Consider the following 15,992-nt stretch of genomic DNA (forward strand, 5'->3'; position numbering starts at 1 on the left):
TGGATTCATTTAAGATGCACCTGGACAGATGCACGAGTAGGTGGGGACCAGAGGGATACAGATGCTTAGGAATTGGGCGACAGGTTTAGACAGAACATTTGGATCGACTCAGACTTGGAGGGCCGAAGGGCCTGTTCCTGGGCTGTAAATTTTCTTTGTTCTTTGAACTTCTTCACCTCGAGGGTTGTTAATCTATGGAATTCCTTGCCCAGGGAAGTAGTTGATGCTACTTCAGTAATCTCTTTTAAAGCGAAGGGAGATACTTCTTTGAAAAGTCAAGGAATTAACGGACATTTTTATAACACTGTTGAGTGGAGCTGAGTCCATGAGACGATTAGCCATGATCTTATTGAGGGGCAGAGCAGGTCGAAGGGCCAGATGGCCAACTCCTGCTCCTAGTTTGTATGTTCTGAGGTACAAAAATAAATCAATTTATCTTGGCAACAGATTCGAAGACCAAAAACTATTTACATTTGAATCCACTGTTTAGAAGCATCAGTTGAATGGAATAAAGGCAAACTAAATCCTTTTAGAACTTCAGCCTCCGGTCCGGTCTGTTCACGACTACTACAGAGGATCTCTGTAATGTGCATTTGTTTGTCAAACTCTGACTTTTCCTTGTTCCTGGGAGCTCCATGGAGATGCAAATTCAACTTATAATACTGTAACATTTTTCTTGGTTAGAGAATCAAGTTCATTTTTCTCTTAGCAATCCATGGAGTCATTGTCAGAGAGTCACAGAAACAGTCTTTTCAGTCCAGGCTGAACATAATCCCAGAATAATCTAGTCCCACCTGCCTGCTCCTGGCCCATATCCCTCCAAACCTTTTCTATCCAGATAGCCATCCGAAATGTTTTTGAAAGTAATGAGTGTATAAATGCTCAGCATATCCAAATACTCCAAATCACTCTCTCCAGCAATAAAATAATGCTTGAAAGCTCATCCAGATTTTAAAAAACTTAAATTATGAATTTGCCTGCTTTCCACAGACAGTGGGCACAAGTATCTGAAAACAATTCACAATTCAATCATTTTACTGAGTGATATTTCCTGACAATGGGAACCGCAATGCGGAGGTGCCGCTGTTAGACTGGATAAAGGGTTGGAAAAAGTCAGAGGTCCCACAACACCAGACTATTAGTCCAACTGGTTTATTTAAAATCACAAGCTTTCAGGGTGCTGCTCTTTTGTCACCTGATTGAAGGGGCAGCGCCCAAAAAGCTTGTGATTTCAAATAAACTTGTTGGATTATAACTCTGTCGTGTGACTTCTAACTTTGACAATGGGAACTGCATTGGACCCTGAATCAAAGTCACTAGCTTAAATTACAGACCCAATTCAAACCTCAGTTACAACGAGGATTACAAAAAATAGTGGTGCGTTTTGGGATAGTCTTTAACTTCAGGCATATTGAAGGGTCGGTTTTAGAATTTGGCTGATGACCAGCCTGGGCAAAGGGGGATTTGTGAAAAGGGAGGACCAGATTATTGTGCTTTCAGACTGCAGCAGAGGCTTCTGTGTTTACAGTGGCTAGGCAGATTGTTTCCAAAGATATTGAGAATTTTGGCTTACAAACTGTTCTACTGAAAACATTACAGCGCAGTACAGGTCCTTCGGCCCTCGATGTTGCAGCGCCCTATGAACCCAATCTGAAGCCCATCTAACCTACACTATTCCATTCTGGTCCATATGCCTGTCCAATGACCATTTAAATGCCCTGAAAGTTGGAGAGTCTACTACTGTTGCAAGCAGTATGTCCCACGCCTGTACTATTGAGGAAAGAAACTACCTCTGACGGCTGTCCTATATCTATCACCCCTCAATTTATAGCTAGCCATCACCATCCGAGGAAAAAGGCTCTCACTGTACACCCGATTTAACCCTCTGATTATCCTATATGTTGCAATCAGAGGGTAAATCATAAATGTTATGCTTTAAAATTACCCACTTCGAAGGTAAAAATGAGTTGGAATCTTAAGGATTGAGACTTAACATTGCTTTCTGAATACAGTGATCCCATGCTTAATTTTCTTGGAGACAGGCAGGGAGGGAGTAGTGTTTCGAAGATAATCTACAGACTCTCAAGCTGCCAGAATCCAGGGGAGAGAGAAAGATAGCAATTAGAGGCTGGAAGTCTCAATAGTTCACTGCACAGGAATTTGGGTGGGAGTCAGAAAAGACCAAATACGTAAAGATTTGAAATGAAGCTTCAGGATATGTCGACTTACTGCTTGAGTGAAAATTGCCAGAGGGAAAAACATACACTGAAAGACCAACTGCGTGGTTAAATATTACCAGGGCAAGAAATGAAAGGAAATAAATGTTTGGGAGCTGAGAAACTTTGGACTGGGGCCAAAAATTGAACTGGTTTGAGAAAATCCTGTCAGTGAAATTTTCAATTGCACTAAAAAGGACAGGGGAAGTTCTATCCTGTACTTTCATCTCTCTTACAGAAATAAGGTTTGGTCAACAGTGCTTTTAGTTTGCCTGTTATGCAAATGTATTTAAAAATGAAATCTATTATCCTTTCAACTAGAAGTTTTATTTTTCTTTAAAACGTTACTGGTCACTACAGGGATTCTGCAGGAAACTGGAATGGGGCAGGCAGGTGGCCCCACCTTCCACTCATTTATCAAGATTGATATTCCTCATTCTTTAAACACAATGCACTCACGATAAAACTAGTATCAGCTGAACATAGTTTCACTTTTTATGAATGTTATGATGGTGGTAAAAATATAAACTGAATTTTCTGTCTGTACCAGATGCAGGGATGTGGTGCAACTGTACAAAAAGCAGTCAAGAAGTGGGTCTCCTCATTGCATTTGGGAGTTTGTTTAGCTACACAGGTTTAGTCTTCATGTGAAGTAGCAGCTACTTTTTACTAAAAGTGTAAAAACACTAACGTAGGGACACCTAGTTGTAAAGGCTGTGTGTGTCCTTGATAAGTATGTACCTGTCAGGCAGGGAGGAAGTGGTCGAGTGAGGGAGATATGCTTTACTAAGGAAGTTTAATGAGAAAGTGAGGTCTGCAGATGCTGGAGATCAGAGCTGAAAGTGTTGCTGGAAAAGCGCAGCAGGTCAGGCAGCATCCAGGGAACAGGAGAATCGACGTTTCGGGCATAAGCCCTTCTTCAGGAATCCTGAAGAAACGTCGATTCTCCTGTTCCCTGGATGCTGCCTGACCTGCTGCGCTTTTCCAGCAACACATTTTCTGCTAAGGAAGTTTAATCCCTTGTCAAGAGAAAGGAGGCGGCTTATGTTAGAATGAGGCATGAAGGCTCAGTTAGGGAGCTTGAGAGTTACGAGTTAGCCAGAAAAGATCTAAATTGAGCATAAAGAGCAGCCAGGAAGGGACGAGAAGTTGTTGACAGATAGGATCAAGGAAAACCCTAAAACTTTCTATAGATATATCAGGAATAAAAGAATGACTAGAGCAAGATTAGGGTCAATCAAGGACAGTAGTGGAAAGTTGTGCAAGGAGTCTGAGGAGATAGGGGAAGCGCCATTGGAATACTTTTAATCAGTATTCACACAAAAAAATACAAAGTTGTCATGAGATACAGGTTACTAGACAAGACGGGATTGAGGTGCACAAGGCAGTGGTGTTAGCAATTCTGGCAAGTGTGAAAATAGACAAGTCCCCTGGGTTGGATGGGATTTATCCTAGCATTCTCTGGGAAACTAGTGAGGAGATTGCAGAGCTTTGATATTTATATCATTGTCTACAGGAATAGTGCCACAAGACTGGAGAATAGCAAATGTTCAAGAAGGGGAGTAGAGCCAATCCTGGTAATTATAGACCAGTGAGCCTTATTTCGATTGTGGGCAAATTGTTGGAAAAGGATTAAGAGAGATAGGATTCATAATCATCCAAAAAGGAATGAGTTGATTTGGGATAGTCAACACTGTTTTGTGGAGGGTAGGTTGTGCCTCACAAACCTTATTTTGAGTTCTTTAAGGTGACCAAACAGGTGGAGGAGGGTAAAGCAGTCGATGTGGTGTACATGAATTTCAGTAAGGCAATTGATAACGTTCTCACGGTAGACTATCGAACAAAATATGGAGGCACGGGATTGAGGGTGATTTAGTGGTTTGGATCAAAAATTGGCGAGCTGAAAGCCGACAGAGGGGATGGTTCATCTTGGAGTTCAGTTATTCGTGGTGTACTGTAAGGATCTGTTTTGGGTCCATTGTTGTTTGTCACTTTTATAAATGACCTGGATGAAGTCATGGAAGGATGGGTTAGTAAATTTGCAGATGACGCTAAGGTTGGTAGAGTTGTGGATAGTGCTGCAGGATGTTGCAGGTTACAGGGGACATAGATAAGCTGCAGAGCTGGGCTGAGAGGTGGCAAATGGAGTCTAATGCAGACAAGTGCGAGGTGATTTACTTTGGAAGCTGGAACAGGAATGAAAAGTACCGGGCTAATGGTAAGATTCTTGGTAGTGTAGATGAACAGAGATCTCAATGTCCGTGTACATAGATCCCTGAAAGTTGCCACCCAGGTTGATAGAGTTGTTAAGGTGGTGTAAGGTGTGTTAGCTTGTATTGGTAGAGGAATTGGGTTTCAGAGCCACGAGGTCATGCTGCTGTTGCAAAAAATTCTGGTGCGGCTGCACTTGGAGTATGGCGTACAGTTCTGGTCATCACATTCCAGGAAGGATGTGGAAGTTTGGAAAGGGTTCAGAGGAAATTTAGTAGGATGTGGCCTGGTATGGAGGGAAGGTCTTACGATGACAGGCTGAGGGATTTGAGGCTGTTTTCATGACAGAGAAGGTGGTTAAGAGGTGCCTTAATTGAGACACATTATAATCAGAACATTAGATAGGGTGGAGAGAGAGAGCCTTTTTCCTCAGATGGCAATGGCTAGCACGAGGGGGCATAGCTTTAAATTGAGGGGTGATGGATATAGGACAGATGTCAGAGGTAGTTTCTTTACTCAGTTGGGGCATGGAATGCACGGCCTGCAACAGTAGTATACTCACCAACTTTAAGGGCATTTAAATGCTCATTGGATAAACATATGGCTGAAATTGGAATAATTTAGAATAGATAGGCTTCAGATTATTGCACTGACCTGTGGAACCATCGAGGGCTGAAAGACCTGTACTGCGCTGTAATGTTCTTTGTTTTAAGGTTGTGTGAGTAGACAGACAGACAGACAGACAGATGGCTTCACTTAATGCTGTAATGTCAATAATTGGAAACTAAACATGGAGACAGTTGCAGTGTCAAAGTAAGGTTATGGAAGGTCATCCTCTTGCCACAGATAAACACCATGTGTATTTTTATACATTATAGCTTAATTCTTTCAAAATGGCTACAGCGAGTAAAATGATACAAGTAGTATCTGAGGAGGAAGAGATGGACTTGAATGACAATAGCATTTTTCACAACCTCAGTTGTTGTATTGGGACAACCAATTAGGGCATAGTCAAGTCCTCCCAAAGCCAATTAAGTTATGACCAAACAAACTTTCAGGCACAAAAACAAATTGCTGATGCAACTCAGGAGGACTGGCAGCATCTGTGGTGAGAAATGAGAGTTAAATGTTGCGAGTCCAGTGACCCTTCCTCAGAGCTGGTTGAGTCAATGGACTCCATGTTAACTGTATCCCTCTCTCTCTCTCTCTCTCTCTCCACAGATACTTCTGAACCTGCAGAGTGTCTCCAACAATTGTTGTGTTTCGAATTTCCAGCATCTGCAGTGCTTTATGAAAACAAAACGTTTCAGGGAGAGGGCAAGGGGAAAACATTAACTTGTACTGGGCAGGATGTTAGTTCTTCCAAGATGTGGAGATGGTGGTGTTGGACTGAGGTGGACAAAGTTTAAAAATCACAACAGCAGGTTATAGTCCAACAGATTTATTTGGAGTACAAGCTTTTGGAGCGTTGCTCCTTCATCAGGCAACTAGTGACCTGATGAAGGAACAGTGCTCCGAAAGTTGAACTTCCAAATAGGCCTGTTAGACTATAACCTGGTGTCGTGTGATTTTTAAACTTATTTTTTCTAAAGTTGAGTTGTTGGATTGGGATCAACAGCAAATTTAACAGTGCAGCAGTTCCTCAGTGCTGAGCTGAATTGTCAGTTCTGATTTTGTCCTCAAGGCTCTGTCACAGGATTTGAACCTATAACCTTTCTCAGATGGGTTCTACATTAATATGCAGTAGACACCTGTCACATAAAGAGCAGAGAAGTGTGGGTAGAGAGAACTTGTATGATGACATTCAATTGTGTGCTAACAGAAAGGAAAACTCAAGGTAATTCTCAGTCATTCAACTTGCAGATACATGAGTTTTCCCAGATTACGGTGTTAATACAATTGTGTTTGACAATGTAAAACTTGACGAAAAACAAACTATTCATCATCTTCATCTGGCAAACTAAACAGACAAAAAGGATTTTAAAAATACACATATCACTCCAAATGAATTAGCATGGCAGTGTCGCTATTTGGAACTTTAGTCGGAGGTTTCAGTTTTGTTTAGAGACTGAGGAAGCTGGGATTTTTCCCCTCTGAACAGAGGTGGTTAGAGTGAAATTTAATAGACATGTTCAGAATGATGCAACGTTGATAAGGAGTATATACATTTCTCCAGACAGGAGGGTCAGTAACCAAAAGGACACATTTCAGACAAATTGGCAAAAACCCAGAGAGGAGTACTATGATCTGTAATTTTTTGGGGAGGGGGTACAGGTGGGGATGCCCACAGCAGATTTAATTGAAGCTTTGGAAAAGGACTTGCATATGTTTCCTTTGTCAATTATTTATTCAAAGTTATGGGAGACAAATGGATAGCCCTTTCAATGGGTTGGCATGGGCACAGTGATTAGAACAGTCTGTTGCCATGCCATAGGGCTCAGGGTTTCAGGGAGGTGGCAGTGACACTATATTCAGAGATCCCAGTTCGTGATGTGCAGAGACAGGGTTAAATCCAAGATAAATGTTTGGAGTTCAACATCACTAAATCAGAGCAAAATCTGGAATTCAAAGCTAGTCTTAGTTTCATGACCACCATCACTACCAAAGACCATAAGACATAGGAGTGGAAGTAAGGCCATTCGGCCCATCGAGTCCACTCCACCATTCAATCATGGCTGATGCGCATTTCAGCTCCACTTACCAGCGTTCTCCCCGTAGCCCTTAATTCCTCGAGACAACAAGAATCTATCAATCTCGGCCTTGAAGACATTTAGCGTCCCGGCTTCCACTGCACTCCGTGGCAATGAATTCCACAGGCCCACCACTCTCTGGCTGAAGAAATGTCTCCGCATTTCTGTTCTGAAATGACCCCCTCTAATTCTAAGGCTGTGTCCACGGGTCCTAGTCTCCTCGTTTAACTGAAACAATTTCCTAGCATCCACCTTTTCCAAGCCATGTATTATTTTGTACGTCTCTATTAAGTCTCCCCTTAATCTTCTAAATTCCAACGAATACAATCCCAGTATCCTCAGCCATTCCTCATATGTTCAAAAAACCCACCTGGTGCTCTTTAGGGCAGGAAATCTGCCATCCTTACCTGATCTGGCCTACATGGGATTCCAGACCCACAGCAATGTGCTCTATTCTTAACTACCTTCCAAATTGCCTGAGCAAGCCACTCAGCTTGAGGGCTAAGAATAGGCAACAAATGTTGACCTTGCCAGTGACACCCACATCTTGTGAAAGGTCAAATTCAGCAAATTCTCTGATGTGGCTATATCATGAGGACAGTCACTTGCAACCTTTCCTGGTGGTTTCCAACAAGATCAGAAATACTGCAATGAAACATCATGAATTTGGTGAGATGATATATAACAAAGAAAATTTACAGCCCAGGAACAGGCCCTTCAGCCCTCCAAGCCTGCACTGTACTGTCTGAACCTATCGGTCAATTCCTAAGCATCTGTATCCCTCTGCTCCCCCCCCACCTACTCATGCATCTGTCCAGACATCTTAAATGAATCTATTTGCCTGCCTCTACCATCTCTGCTGGCAATGCGTTCCAAATGCCCACCACCCTCTCAGTGTGAAGTACTTGCCGCGTGTATCCTCCAACATTCCACCTCTCACCTTGAAAGCGTGACCTCTCGTTGTTGAATCCTTCACCCTGGGAAAAAGCTTATCGCTATTTATCCTGTCTAAACCCTTTGTGATTTTGTAAGCCTCAATCAGGTCCCCCTCAATCTCCTTTTTTCTAGTGAAAATAAACCTAACCTACTCAACCTCTCTTCATAGCTAGCACCTTCCATACCAAGCAACATCCTCGTAAACCTTCTCCACACCCTCTCCAAAGCATCCACATCCTTTTGGTAATTAGATTAGATTAGATTACTTACAGTGTGGAAACAGGCCCTTCGGCCCAACAAGTCCACACCGACCCGCCGAAGCGCAACCCACCCATACCTCTACATTTACCCCTTTAACCTAACACTACGGGCAATTTAGCATGGCCAATTCACCTGACCTACCCTGCCCAATGAAGGCAAGCATACCATATGCCTTCTTAGCCACTCTATCCACCTGTGCAGCAACCTTCAGGGTACAATGAACCTGCACTCCTAGATCTCTCTGCCCATCAACTTTTCCCAAGGCTCTTCCATTCATTGTATAATTTGCTCTTGAATTAGACTTGCCTAAATGCATCACCTCACATTTGTCAGGATTGAAAGCCATCTGCTACTTTTCTGCCCAACTCTTCAGTCTATCTATATCCTCCTGTATTCTCCGACAGTCCCTTATGCTTTCTGCTACTCCACCAATCTTTGTCATCTGCAAACTTGCTGATCAGACGGCCAGTGCCCTCTTCCAGATCATTTATGTACATCACAAACAACAGTGACCCCAACACTGACCCCTGTGGAACACCACTGGTCACCTTTATCCATTTTCAGAAACTCCCTTCAACTACTACTACTCTGTCTCCTGTTGCTCAACCAGTTCTTTATCCACCAAGCTAGAACATCCGGCATCTTGTGGTTTTTCTGTTTCTCAGTGATATGTGGAGGATAAAGACATGAGGGATAAAGTGATTGATGCAAGTTCAGTATATTTGAAAATATACTGATTTAATTGTAAATACTGATGATATCTTAGGAACTGGCCTGGCCAGGCCACTGCAGTAGACAATGAAGGGATTGAAACAACACGCACAAAGAGACAAGATTCCTCAGAGACGGGCAGGTATTAATCAACTCCTTTTTACAGTAATGCACTGGAACCCTTTCTTAACCAGCTTCTCAGTAACATACAGGATATGAGCAACATCTCAAAAATAGCTGTAAATCGGGAAATGGAGGGGGAGGGAGGGAGGAATTCAAGAAAATTATAATCACCAGGAATGTGGAATTAGCAAATTCTTGGAGTTGCATGTTCCAGGCCTCAGACTTGAGGGGTTCCCCCCCAAGTGCCTTAAATATGGCCACAGATCATTGATGCAATGGTTTTAAATTTTCCCAAATTCCCTACATTTAATGAAAGTTTCATTTTATCAGAAATTAGCACATTAACTCCTTTATTCAAATGGTTAGGTAGACAGGAAGCAGGAAATTACAGACAGCTTAACATCGCACATTGGGAAAATGTTAAAGCAATTATAAAAAGGAGTTATACCAGGACGCAGTTATGCTCAAGGTAATCAGGCAGAGTCAACATAGCTTTGTGAAAGCAGAAATCATCTTTTGAATGTCAGGGAACACTTTAAAATTAATTCATTGGTTGAGGACATCATTGGCTAGACAGCATTTATTGTCCATCCCTAATTATCCAGAGGGCAGTTAAGAATTGAGCACGTTGCTGCGGGTCTGGAGTCACATGTAGGCCAGACCAGGTAAGGATGGCAGATTTCCTTTCTTGAAGGACATTAGTGAATGTGTTTTTCTGACAATTGCTTTATAGTTATTATTGGACTAGCTTATTATTGATTACAAATGTTGCCATCTTCCAAGATGAGGCGCTTTTCCGAAAGGATGTTAGTGAACCAGGTGGGCTTTTCCTGACAATAGACAATGGATTCATCACCATTAGACTCAATTCCAGATTGCTTATTGAATTCAAATTTGACTATTTTGCCAGGGCAAGATTCGAACCCTGGCCTCAATGCATTACTTGGGTCTCTGGATTAATAGGAGAAGGTGAGATTTGCAGATGCTGGAGATCAGAGTTGAAAAGTATGGCGCTGGAAAAGCCCAGCAGGTCAGGCAGCATCCGAGAAGCAGGAGAATTGATGTTTCGGGCATAAGCCCTTCATCAGGAATGTGGGGGAGGGAACAGGGAGATAAATAGGAGGGGTATGGGCAGGGGAGGGGAGGGGAGGAAGGTTTAAGGTGGAAGATGAGGCATTCTTCCTCCAGGCGTCAGGTGGTTAGGATTTGGCAGTGGAGGCAGTCCAGGATTTGCATGTCCTTGGACTGGGAGGGGGAGCTGAAGTGGTCAGCCACAGGGCGGGGTTGTTTGGTGCATGTCCCCCAGAGATGTTCCCTGAAACGTTCTGCAAGTTGACGTCCGATATCCCCAATGTAGAGACAACCACATCAAGGATAATGGATACAGTAGATGAGATGTTTGGATGTGCAGGAAAATCTCAGCTGGATGTGGAAGGATCCTTGGATGGAGGTGAGGGAGGAGGTGCGGGCACAGGTCTTATACCCCTTGTGGCGGTAAGGGAAGGTGCTAGGAGTGAGGGTGGGTTGGTGGGAGGGGCATGGACCTAATGAGGGAGTCACAGAAGGAATGATCTTTGCAGAATGCAGATAGGGGTGGGGAGGGAAATATATCCCTGCGATGGGGTCTGGAAATGGAGGAGGATGATGTGCTGAATCCAGAGATTGGTGGGGTGAAAGGTCAGGAGGGGTGGGGATTAAGGGCAGAGGTGCAGAAAGTGGAGATGTGCTGGTGGGTGTTGTTGACCACGTGGGAGGGGAAGTTGCAGTCCCCTAAATAGGAGGCCATTTGGGATGTTGTGAAGTGGAATTGCTTCTTCAGCAAGTAGACACAGCAAAGGCATGGGGAGTAAGGGATTGGGTTTTAACAGGAGGCAGGGTGGGAGGTGTAGGCCAAGTAACTGTGGGAGTTGGTGGGTTTGAAATAGAGGTCAGTGTTGAGTTGGCCATCGGAAGTAGAGATGAAGAGGTCCAAAAAGGGGAGGGAGGTGTCAGAGATGGTCCAGGTGAACTTTAATCCAGAGCCCTGGATCAATAGTCTAGTGATAATACCACTAGACATCCCCACAGAAAGAGGAATAGGCTGATGTATTGTAACAGTGGTCAGCACTGCTGCCTCATAGTGCCAGGGATCTGGATGCAATTCCAGCCTTAGCCAACTGTGCGGACTCCACACAGAAACTGTCCCTGCATCTGTGTGGGTTTCCTTCAGGTACTCCAATATGTGCATGTTAGGTGAATTGGCCATGCTAAAACCCTCATGTGGGGTTACTGGGATGGGTTGGGATGCTCTTTGGAGGGTCAGTGCAGACTCGATGGGCCAAATGACCTCTGTGCGCTGTTGGGATTCTATAATTCTATTGCCTTCTGGAAATCGAAATACATCGATAAAAAGTGCCACATCAATGGTTACTGCTGAAAATAAAAAGACCATGCAGAGGGTAACACATTGCCTGTGAGCAGGAAGAACTGAATATCCCAAAACATTATGGCTGTTTTCTTTCCACGGATACTGCCAGACATGGGTTTCTCCAGCAATGCCTGTCTTTGTAACATGAAAATCTATTGGCCGAAATGGGTCTTTTTCAGGTTTGCACGATATAGCAAGTCATGTGCCACAGGAATCAGTCTTAGGATTTCAGCTTTGTCCAATTTATCCAAATGACTTAGATGAAAGGACAGAATTATTAGTTGCTAAATTTGCTGATGACACAAAGGTAGGTAGGTAAGTAAGAAAACAAGTCATAAACAGCATATGAAGAAGTTTCAAAGTAATATAGGTAGTTTAGGTGAGTAGGTGGCGATCTGGCTATGGAGTATAATGTGGAAAAATGTGAAATTGTCCATTTTCATGGAAGGAATAAGAGTGAGCTAGAGAGTGGCGGATCTATAGAATTCATTGCCATAGTTGAGTATTTTTAGTGAGTATACTTACTGAGTATGCTTCAGGTGGAGAGAAAGCAGGAGAATGGGGTCGAGAAAATCAGCCATGATTAAATGGTGGAGCAGACTTGATGGGCTGAATGGCCTAATTTCTGCTCTTATAGCTTATATTGTTATCCAAATGACGAGAGATTATAGAACTGAGATGTAGAGGGATCTGGTTGCCCTAGTGCACGAACTGCAAAAGATCAGTATTCATGTACAGCAAGGAATCAGGGAAGCTAAAAGAATGCTGTTTATAGCAAGAGGAAACAGTAAGGAGCTTATGTTCAAGTTACACAGGATATTGGTGAGACCACATCTAGAGTACTGTGTACTGCACTGGTCATCTTAAAGGAGTGATGGAAATACATCAGAAGCGATTCAGAGAAGGTTTACGAGACTAATACCTGAAAAAGGCTATTTGTTTTCACATGGAAAGGCTGGTCAAACTAGGCTTGTTTCTGCTTCAGCTTAACAGAGCAAGAGAAAACTTGTTGAAAGATAAGATCCTGAGAAATCATGGATGTGGAGAGGCTGTCTTATTGTGTGGGAGAATCGAGAGCTAGGGAGTAACTGTTTGAAAATAAGGGGATCACCATTTGAGACAGATGAGATGGCTGCTTTTCGGAGGGTTAAGAGTCTATGGAACTCTCCACCTTCTAAACGGCAGTGGAGGCAGAATCCTTGAATATTTTCAGGTAATTAGATTCTTGAGAAGCAAAGGGGTGAAAGGTTATTGGGGACAAATGGAACTGTAGAGTAATCAGATCAGCCATAATCTTATTGAATGTTGGAGCAGACTGGAAGGGCATTTCCAGCTTTATATGTTCACGTGCCCTTCTCTTAAACAAAAACATTCACTAATTCATTAAGGCCCAGAAAACGAGACACCAAATGAAGCTAATAAAAAAAAATGAAAAGCTGTTTAGAAGCAATCCCAGTTTTCAGCTCACCAGGTTTAATGGGATAATACAGACTTCACTCAATGCTAGAAATTCCAGAGACAGCATCACTGAGCCACAACAGGGCCCACTTAATAGTGCGGCCAAATTCATAGCACCTCCTTACTTCAAGGTCAAGATGCAAAGGAGGCCAAAAGGGAAAAAAAAAAGAGACTTTTATCCCTCCTCCTTTTAGATGAGACAGTGGGTTATTGAGAAACTGTAATCACTCCTCCATTTGTTTATTGCTATTGATGTTTGGATGAAAGGGCCCCAGTTTAGGGCCAAACCCCCCCTCTCACCAGGTGAACATCCTACAGGCTTGTTTAGGAAAGCTTTCAGGCGGTTTGTGGAGATATCCATGGCTGCACTTCCAATTGCCAACATTGTACACCACCCTCTACCAACTGTCCAACTTTATACCTAGGAATGTCTGCCTGTCCTTACAGAAGCAATTGATATAAATCAAACGGGTTGTGTCAAAATCTTACATTCTGGATCAATGGTGCTGGAAGAGCACAGCAGTTCAGGCAGGAGCCCAACAGAGAACAGGAGCTTCAAGCTCCTTGATGCTGCCTGAACTGCTGTGCTCTTCCAGCACCATTGATCCAGAATCTGGTTTCCAGCATCTGCAGTCATTGTTTTTACCTAGTTCAAAATCTTACAGCTCAATAATTCAGGTGTGATAAATGGATTATGGTGAGCTCTACAAATGGATCGCTTAATGCGACAATAATAATCAAATAAAAACATCTTGCAAGATCCAGATTGAAATTTTGTATTTTGAATGCTCTGACAAAATATTCTGATCTGTGGTTCTGTTCGCCGAGCTGGGAATTTGTGTTGCAGATGTTTTGTCCCCTGTCTAGGTGACATCCTCAGTGCTTGGGAGCCTCCTGTGAAGCGCTTCTGTGATCTTTCCTCCGGCATTTGTAGTGGTTTGAATCTGCCGCTTCCGGTTGTCAGTTCCAGCTGTCCGCTGCAGTGGTCGGTATATTGGGTCCAGATCGATGTTCTTATTGATTGAATCTGTGGATGAGTGCCATGCCTTTAGGAATTCCCTGGCTGTTCTCTGTTTTGGCTTGTCCTATCATAGTAGTAACAGAGAACAGCCAGGGAATTCCTAGAAGCATGGCACTCACCCACAGATTCAATCTGTGAGCACATCGATCTGGACCCAATATACCGACCACTGCAGCTGGAACTGACAACCGGAAGCGGCAGAGAGAAGCCACTATAAATGCCGGTGGAAAGATCACAGAAGCGCTTCACAGGAGGCTCCCAAGCACTGAGGATGTCACCTAGACAGGGGACGAAACGTCTGCAACACAAATTCCCAGCTCGGCGAACAGAACCACAACAACGAGCACCCGAGCTACAAATCTTCTCACAAACTTTGAATATTCGGATCATTAAAAAATTTATACATGTCAACTTTAATCACAATTATGGTTTTGATTTAACAACATGAATTGGATCATATCATATACCCTCTTCCCACACTCTATTCCAGAGCTTATCAACTTCATAAAATATCAAAAACGATCAAATGTAACATCGTTCAAATCACCTGAAAGACAAATGAACATGGGACTGTGAGCATATTGGAGAAGGAATACAGCTTGAGGGATTGCCCAAAATGGATGAGGCTGCACCTTCGATTATCTACACTTGGATACATGATTGCACATCAAATCGATTTCAACCAAACCCAATGCCAAGCAGAGAGTACAAGAGACCAATGCTATAACAGCTGTTAGTGGTCATCACCCAGGACCACTCTATCCCATCAACTCTTGGGCTGATGAACAAGGCCAACTTAAAGGTAATAGGGAGAGGAGACATTTTACACCTTGCTCATGTTATATTAGAGCAACTACTCACTCCTGCACAATGTGTTAGGATAGTGTTTGTGTGACTGCCTCTTCCCTTTGTGAGCTTCTGATTATAGCCTTCCCAGAGAGGAGAGACTTCAAGCAAAAGTCACAAATTCCTAACAGCCACCTTGCCTTCTGGCAGCTGTTTCCCAAGGGATCGGAGGACAGGTTGGACACCTCCCCCCAAGGATACACGCCTGAAACTAGAGACTCAAAAAACCAGACACTTCAATAATTGGTTAAACAAGAAAAGAAAAAAGAAAAATATAGAAAAAAGGGCACAAATTCTGAAAAGTAAAATGTCCTTCACCAGTCTGTCCAGAATAGAGGTAAATGCTTACGGAATTCCGATTTCAAACAGGTTGTTCTGTATCAGTTGTTTGCCCAGCATGATGATGCTCAGTTGAATGCAGAGTTCCATCAAGCAGCCTCCTGGTGCACACTTAACAACAAAGTGAACAAGAGTCAGTCCTTTCTTTCACCATAAAGCTTACCATATGATTCCAAGATTAGTTTTCACCTATTTTTAAAAAGAACCAACTTGCCTCTTCCATTCTCATGTTACGAAAAATATAGATATATTTTCCAGGGCGGCCTGTGAACCTAGAAGTAGACAATATTTGTTAGAGTCATATTTACAATAAAAGGCACAGTGTTAAATTGTACTGAGGTCAAAAAGAATCAATCAAAAAGGTGGCTGGTTTTATTCAATGGACAATCAGAAATAGTTTTTCACCCCCAACCGACCCCAACTGCACGACTGTTTCTTAAAAAGGAGTGTCACAGACAATGCCAGGAACTGCTTCCCTCGAGGACAGGGTGGTAAAGCTGCCTTCTTGGACCAGACACTCCATGTGAGAATATGTCTCTCAGTGCAGTTAGGGAGGAAGTTCCACAACTTTTACTCATCAAAAAAGGAATACATAGTTCAGAATCAGGAATGTGGCAGAACTTAAAGAACTTGCATTCTGGATTAGTGGTGCTGGAAGAGCACAGCAGTTCAGGCAGCATCCAAGGAGCTTCGAAATCGACTTTTCGGGCAAAAGCCCTTCATCAGGAATAAAGGCAGTGAGCTTGAAGCGTGGAGAGATAAGCTAGAGGAGG

General features: G+C 43.0%; 1 protein-coding gene across 10 annotated transcripts in view; it reads right to left on the reverse strand.

The window, feature by feature from the left end:
• The window catches only part of ano1a (anoctamin 1, calcium activated chloride channel a), a 238,286-nt gene that overhangs the window by 64,438 nt on the left and 157,856 nt on the right, over positions 1 to 15,992 (reverse strand). For all 10 annotated transcript variants that reach the window (XM_043705340.1, XM_043705348.1, XM_043705346.1 and 7 more), the window contains 2 exons: positions 15,434 to 15,491; positions 15,230 to 15,330 (listed from right to left, as the gene is read on the reverse strand). In XM_043705340.1, coding sequence (XP_043561275.1) covers positions 15,230 to 15,330; positions 15,434 to 15,491 — 159 coding nt within the window. The remainder of the gene's footprint in view (positions 1 to 15,229; positions 15,331 to 15,433; positions 15,492 to 15,992) is intronic.

The sequence above is a fragment of the Chiloscyllium plagiosum genome, chromosome 16 (assembly GCF_004010195.1).
Source record: "Chiloscyllium plagiosum isolate BGI_BamShark_2017 chromosome 16, ASM401019v2, whole genome shotgun sequence".
Taxonomy (NCBI): Eukaryota; Metazoa; Chordata; class Chondrichthyes; order Orectolobiformes; family Hemiscylliidae; genus Chiloscyllium; species Chiloscyllium plagiosum.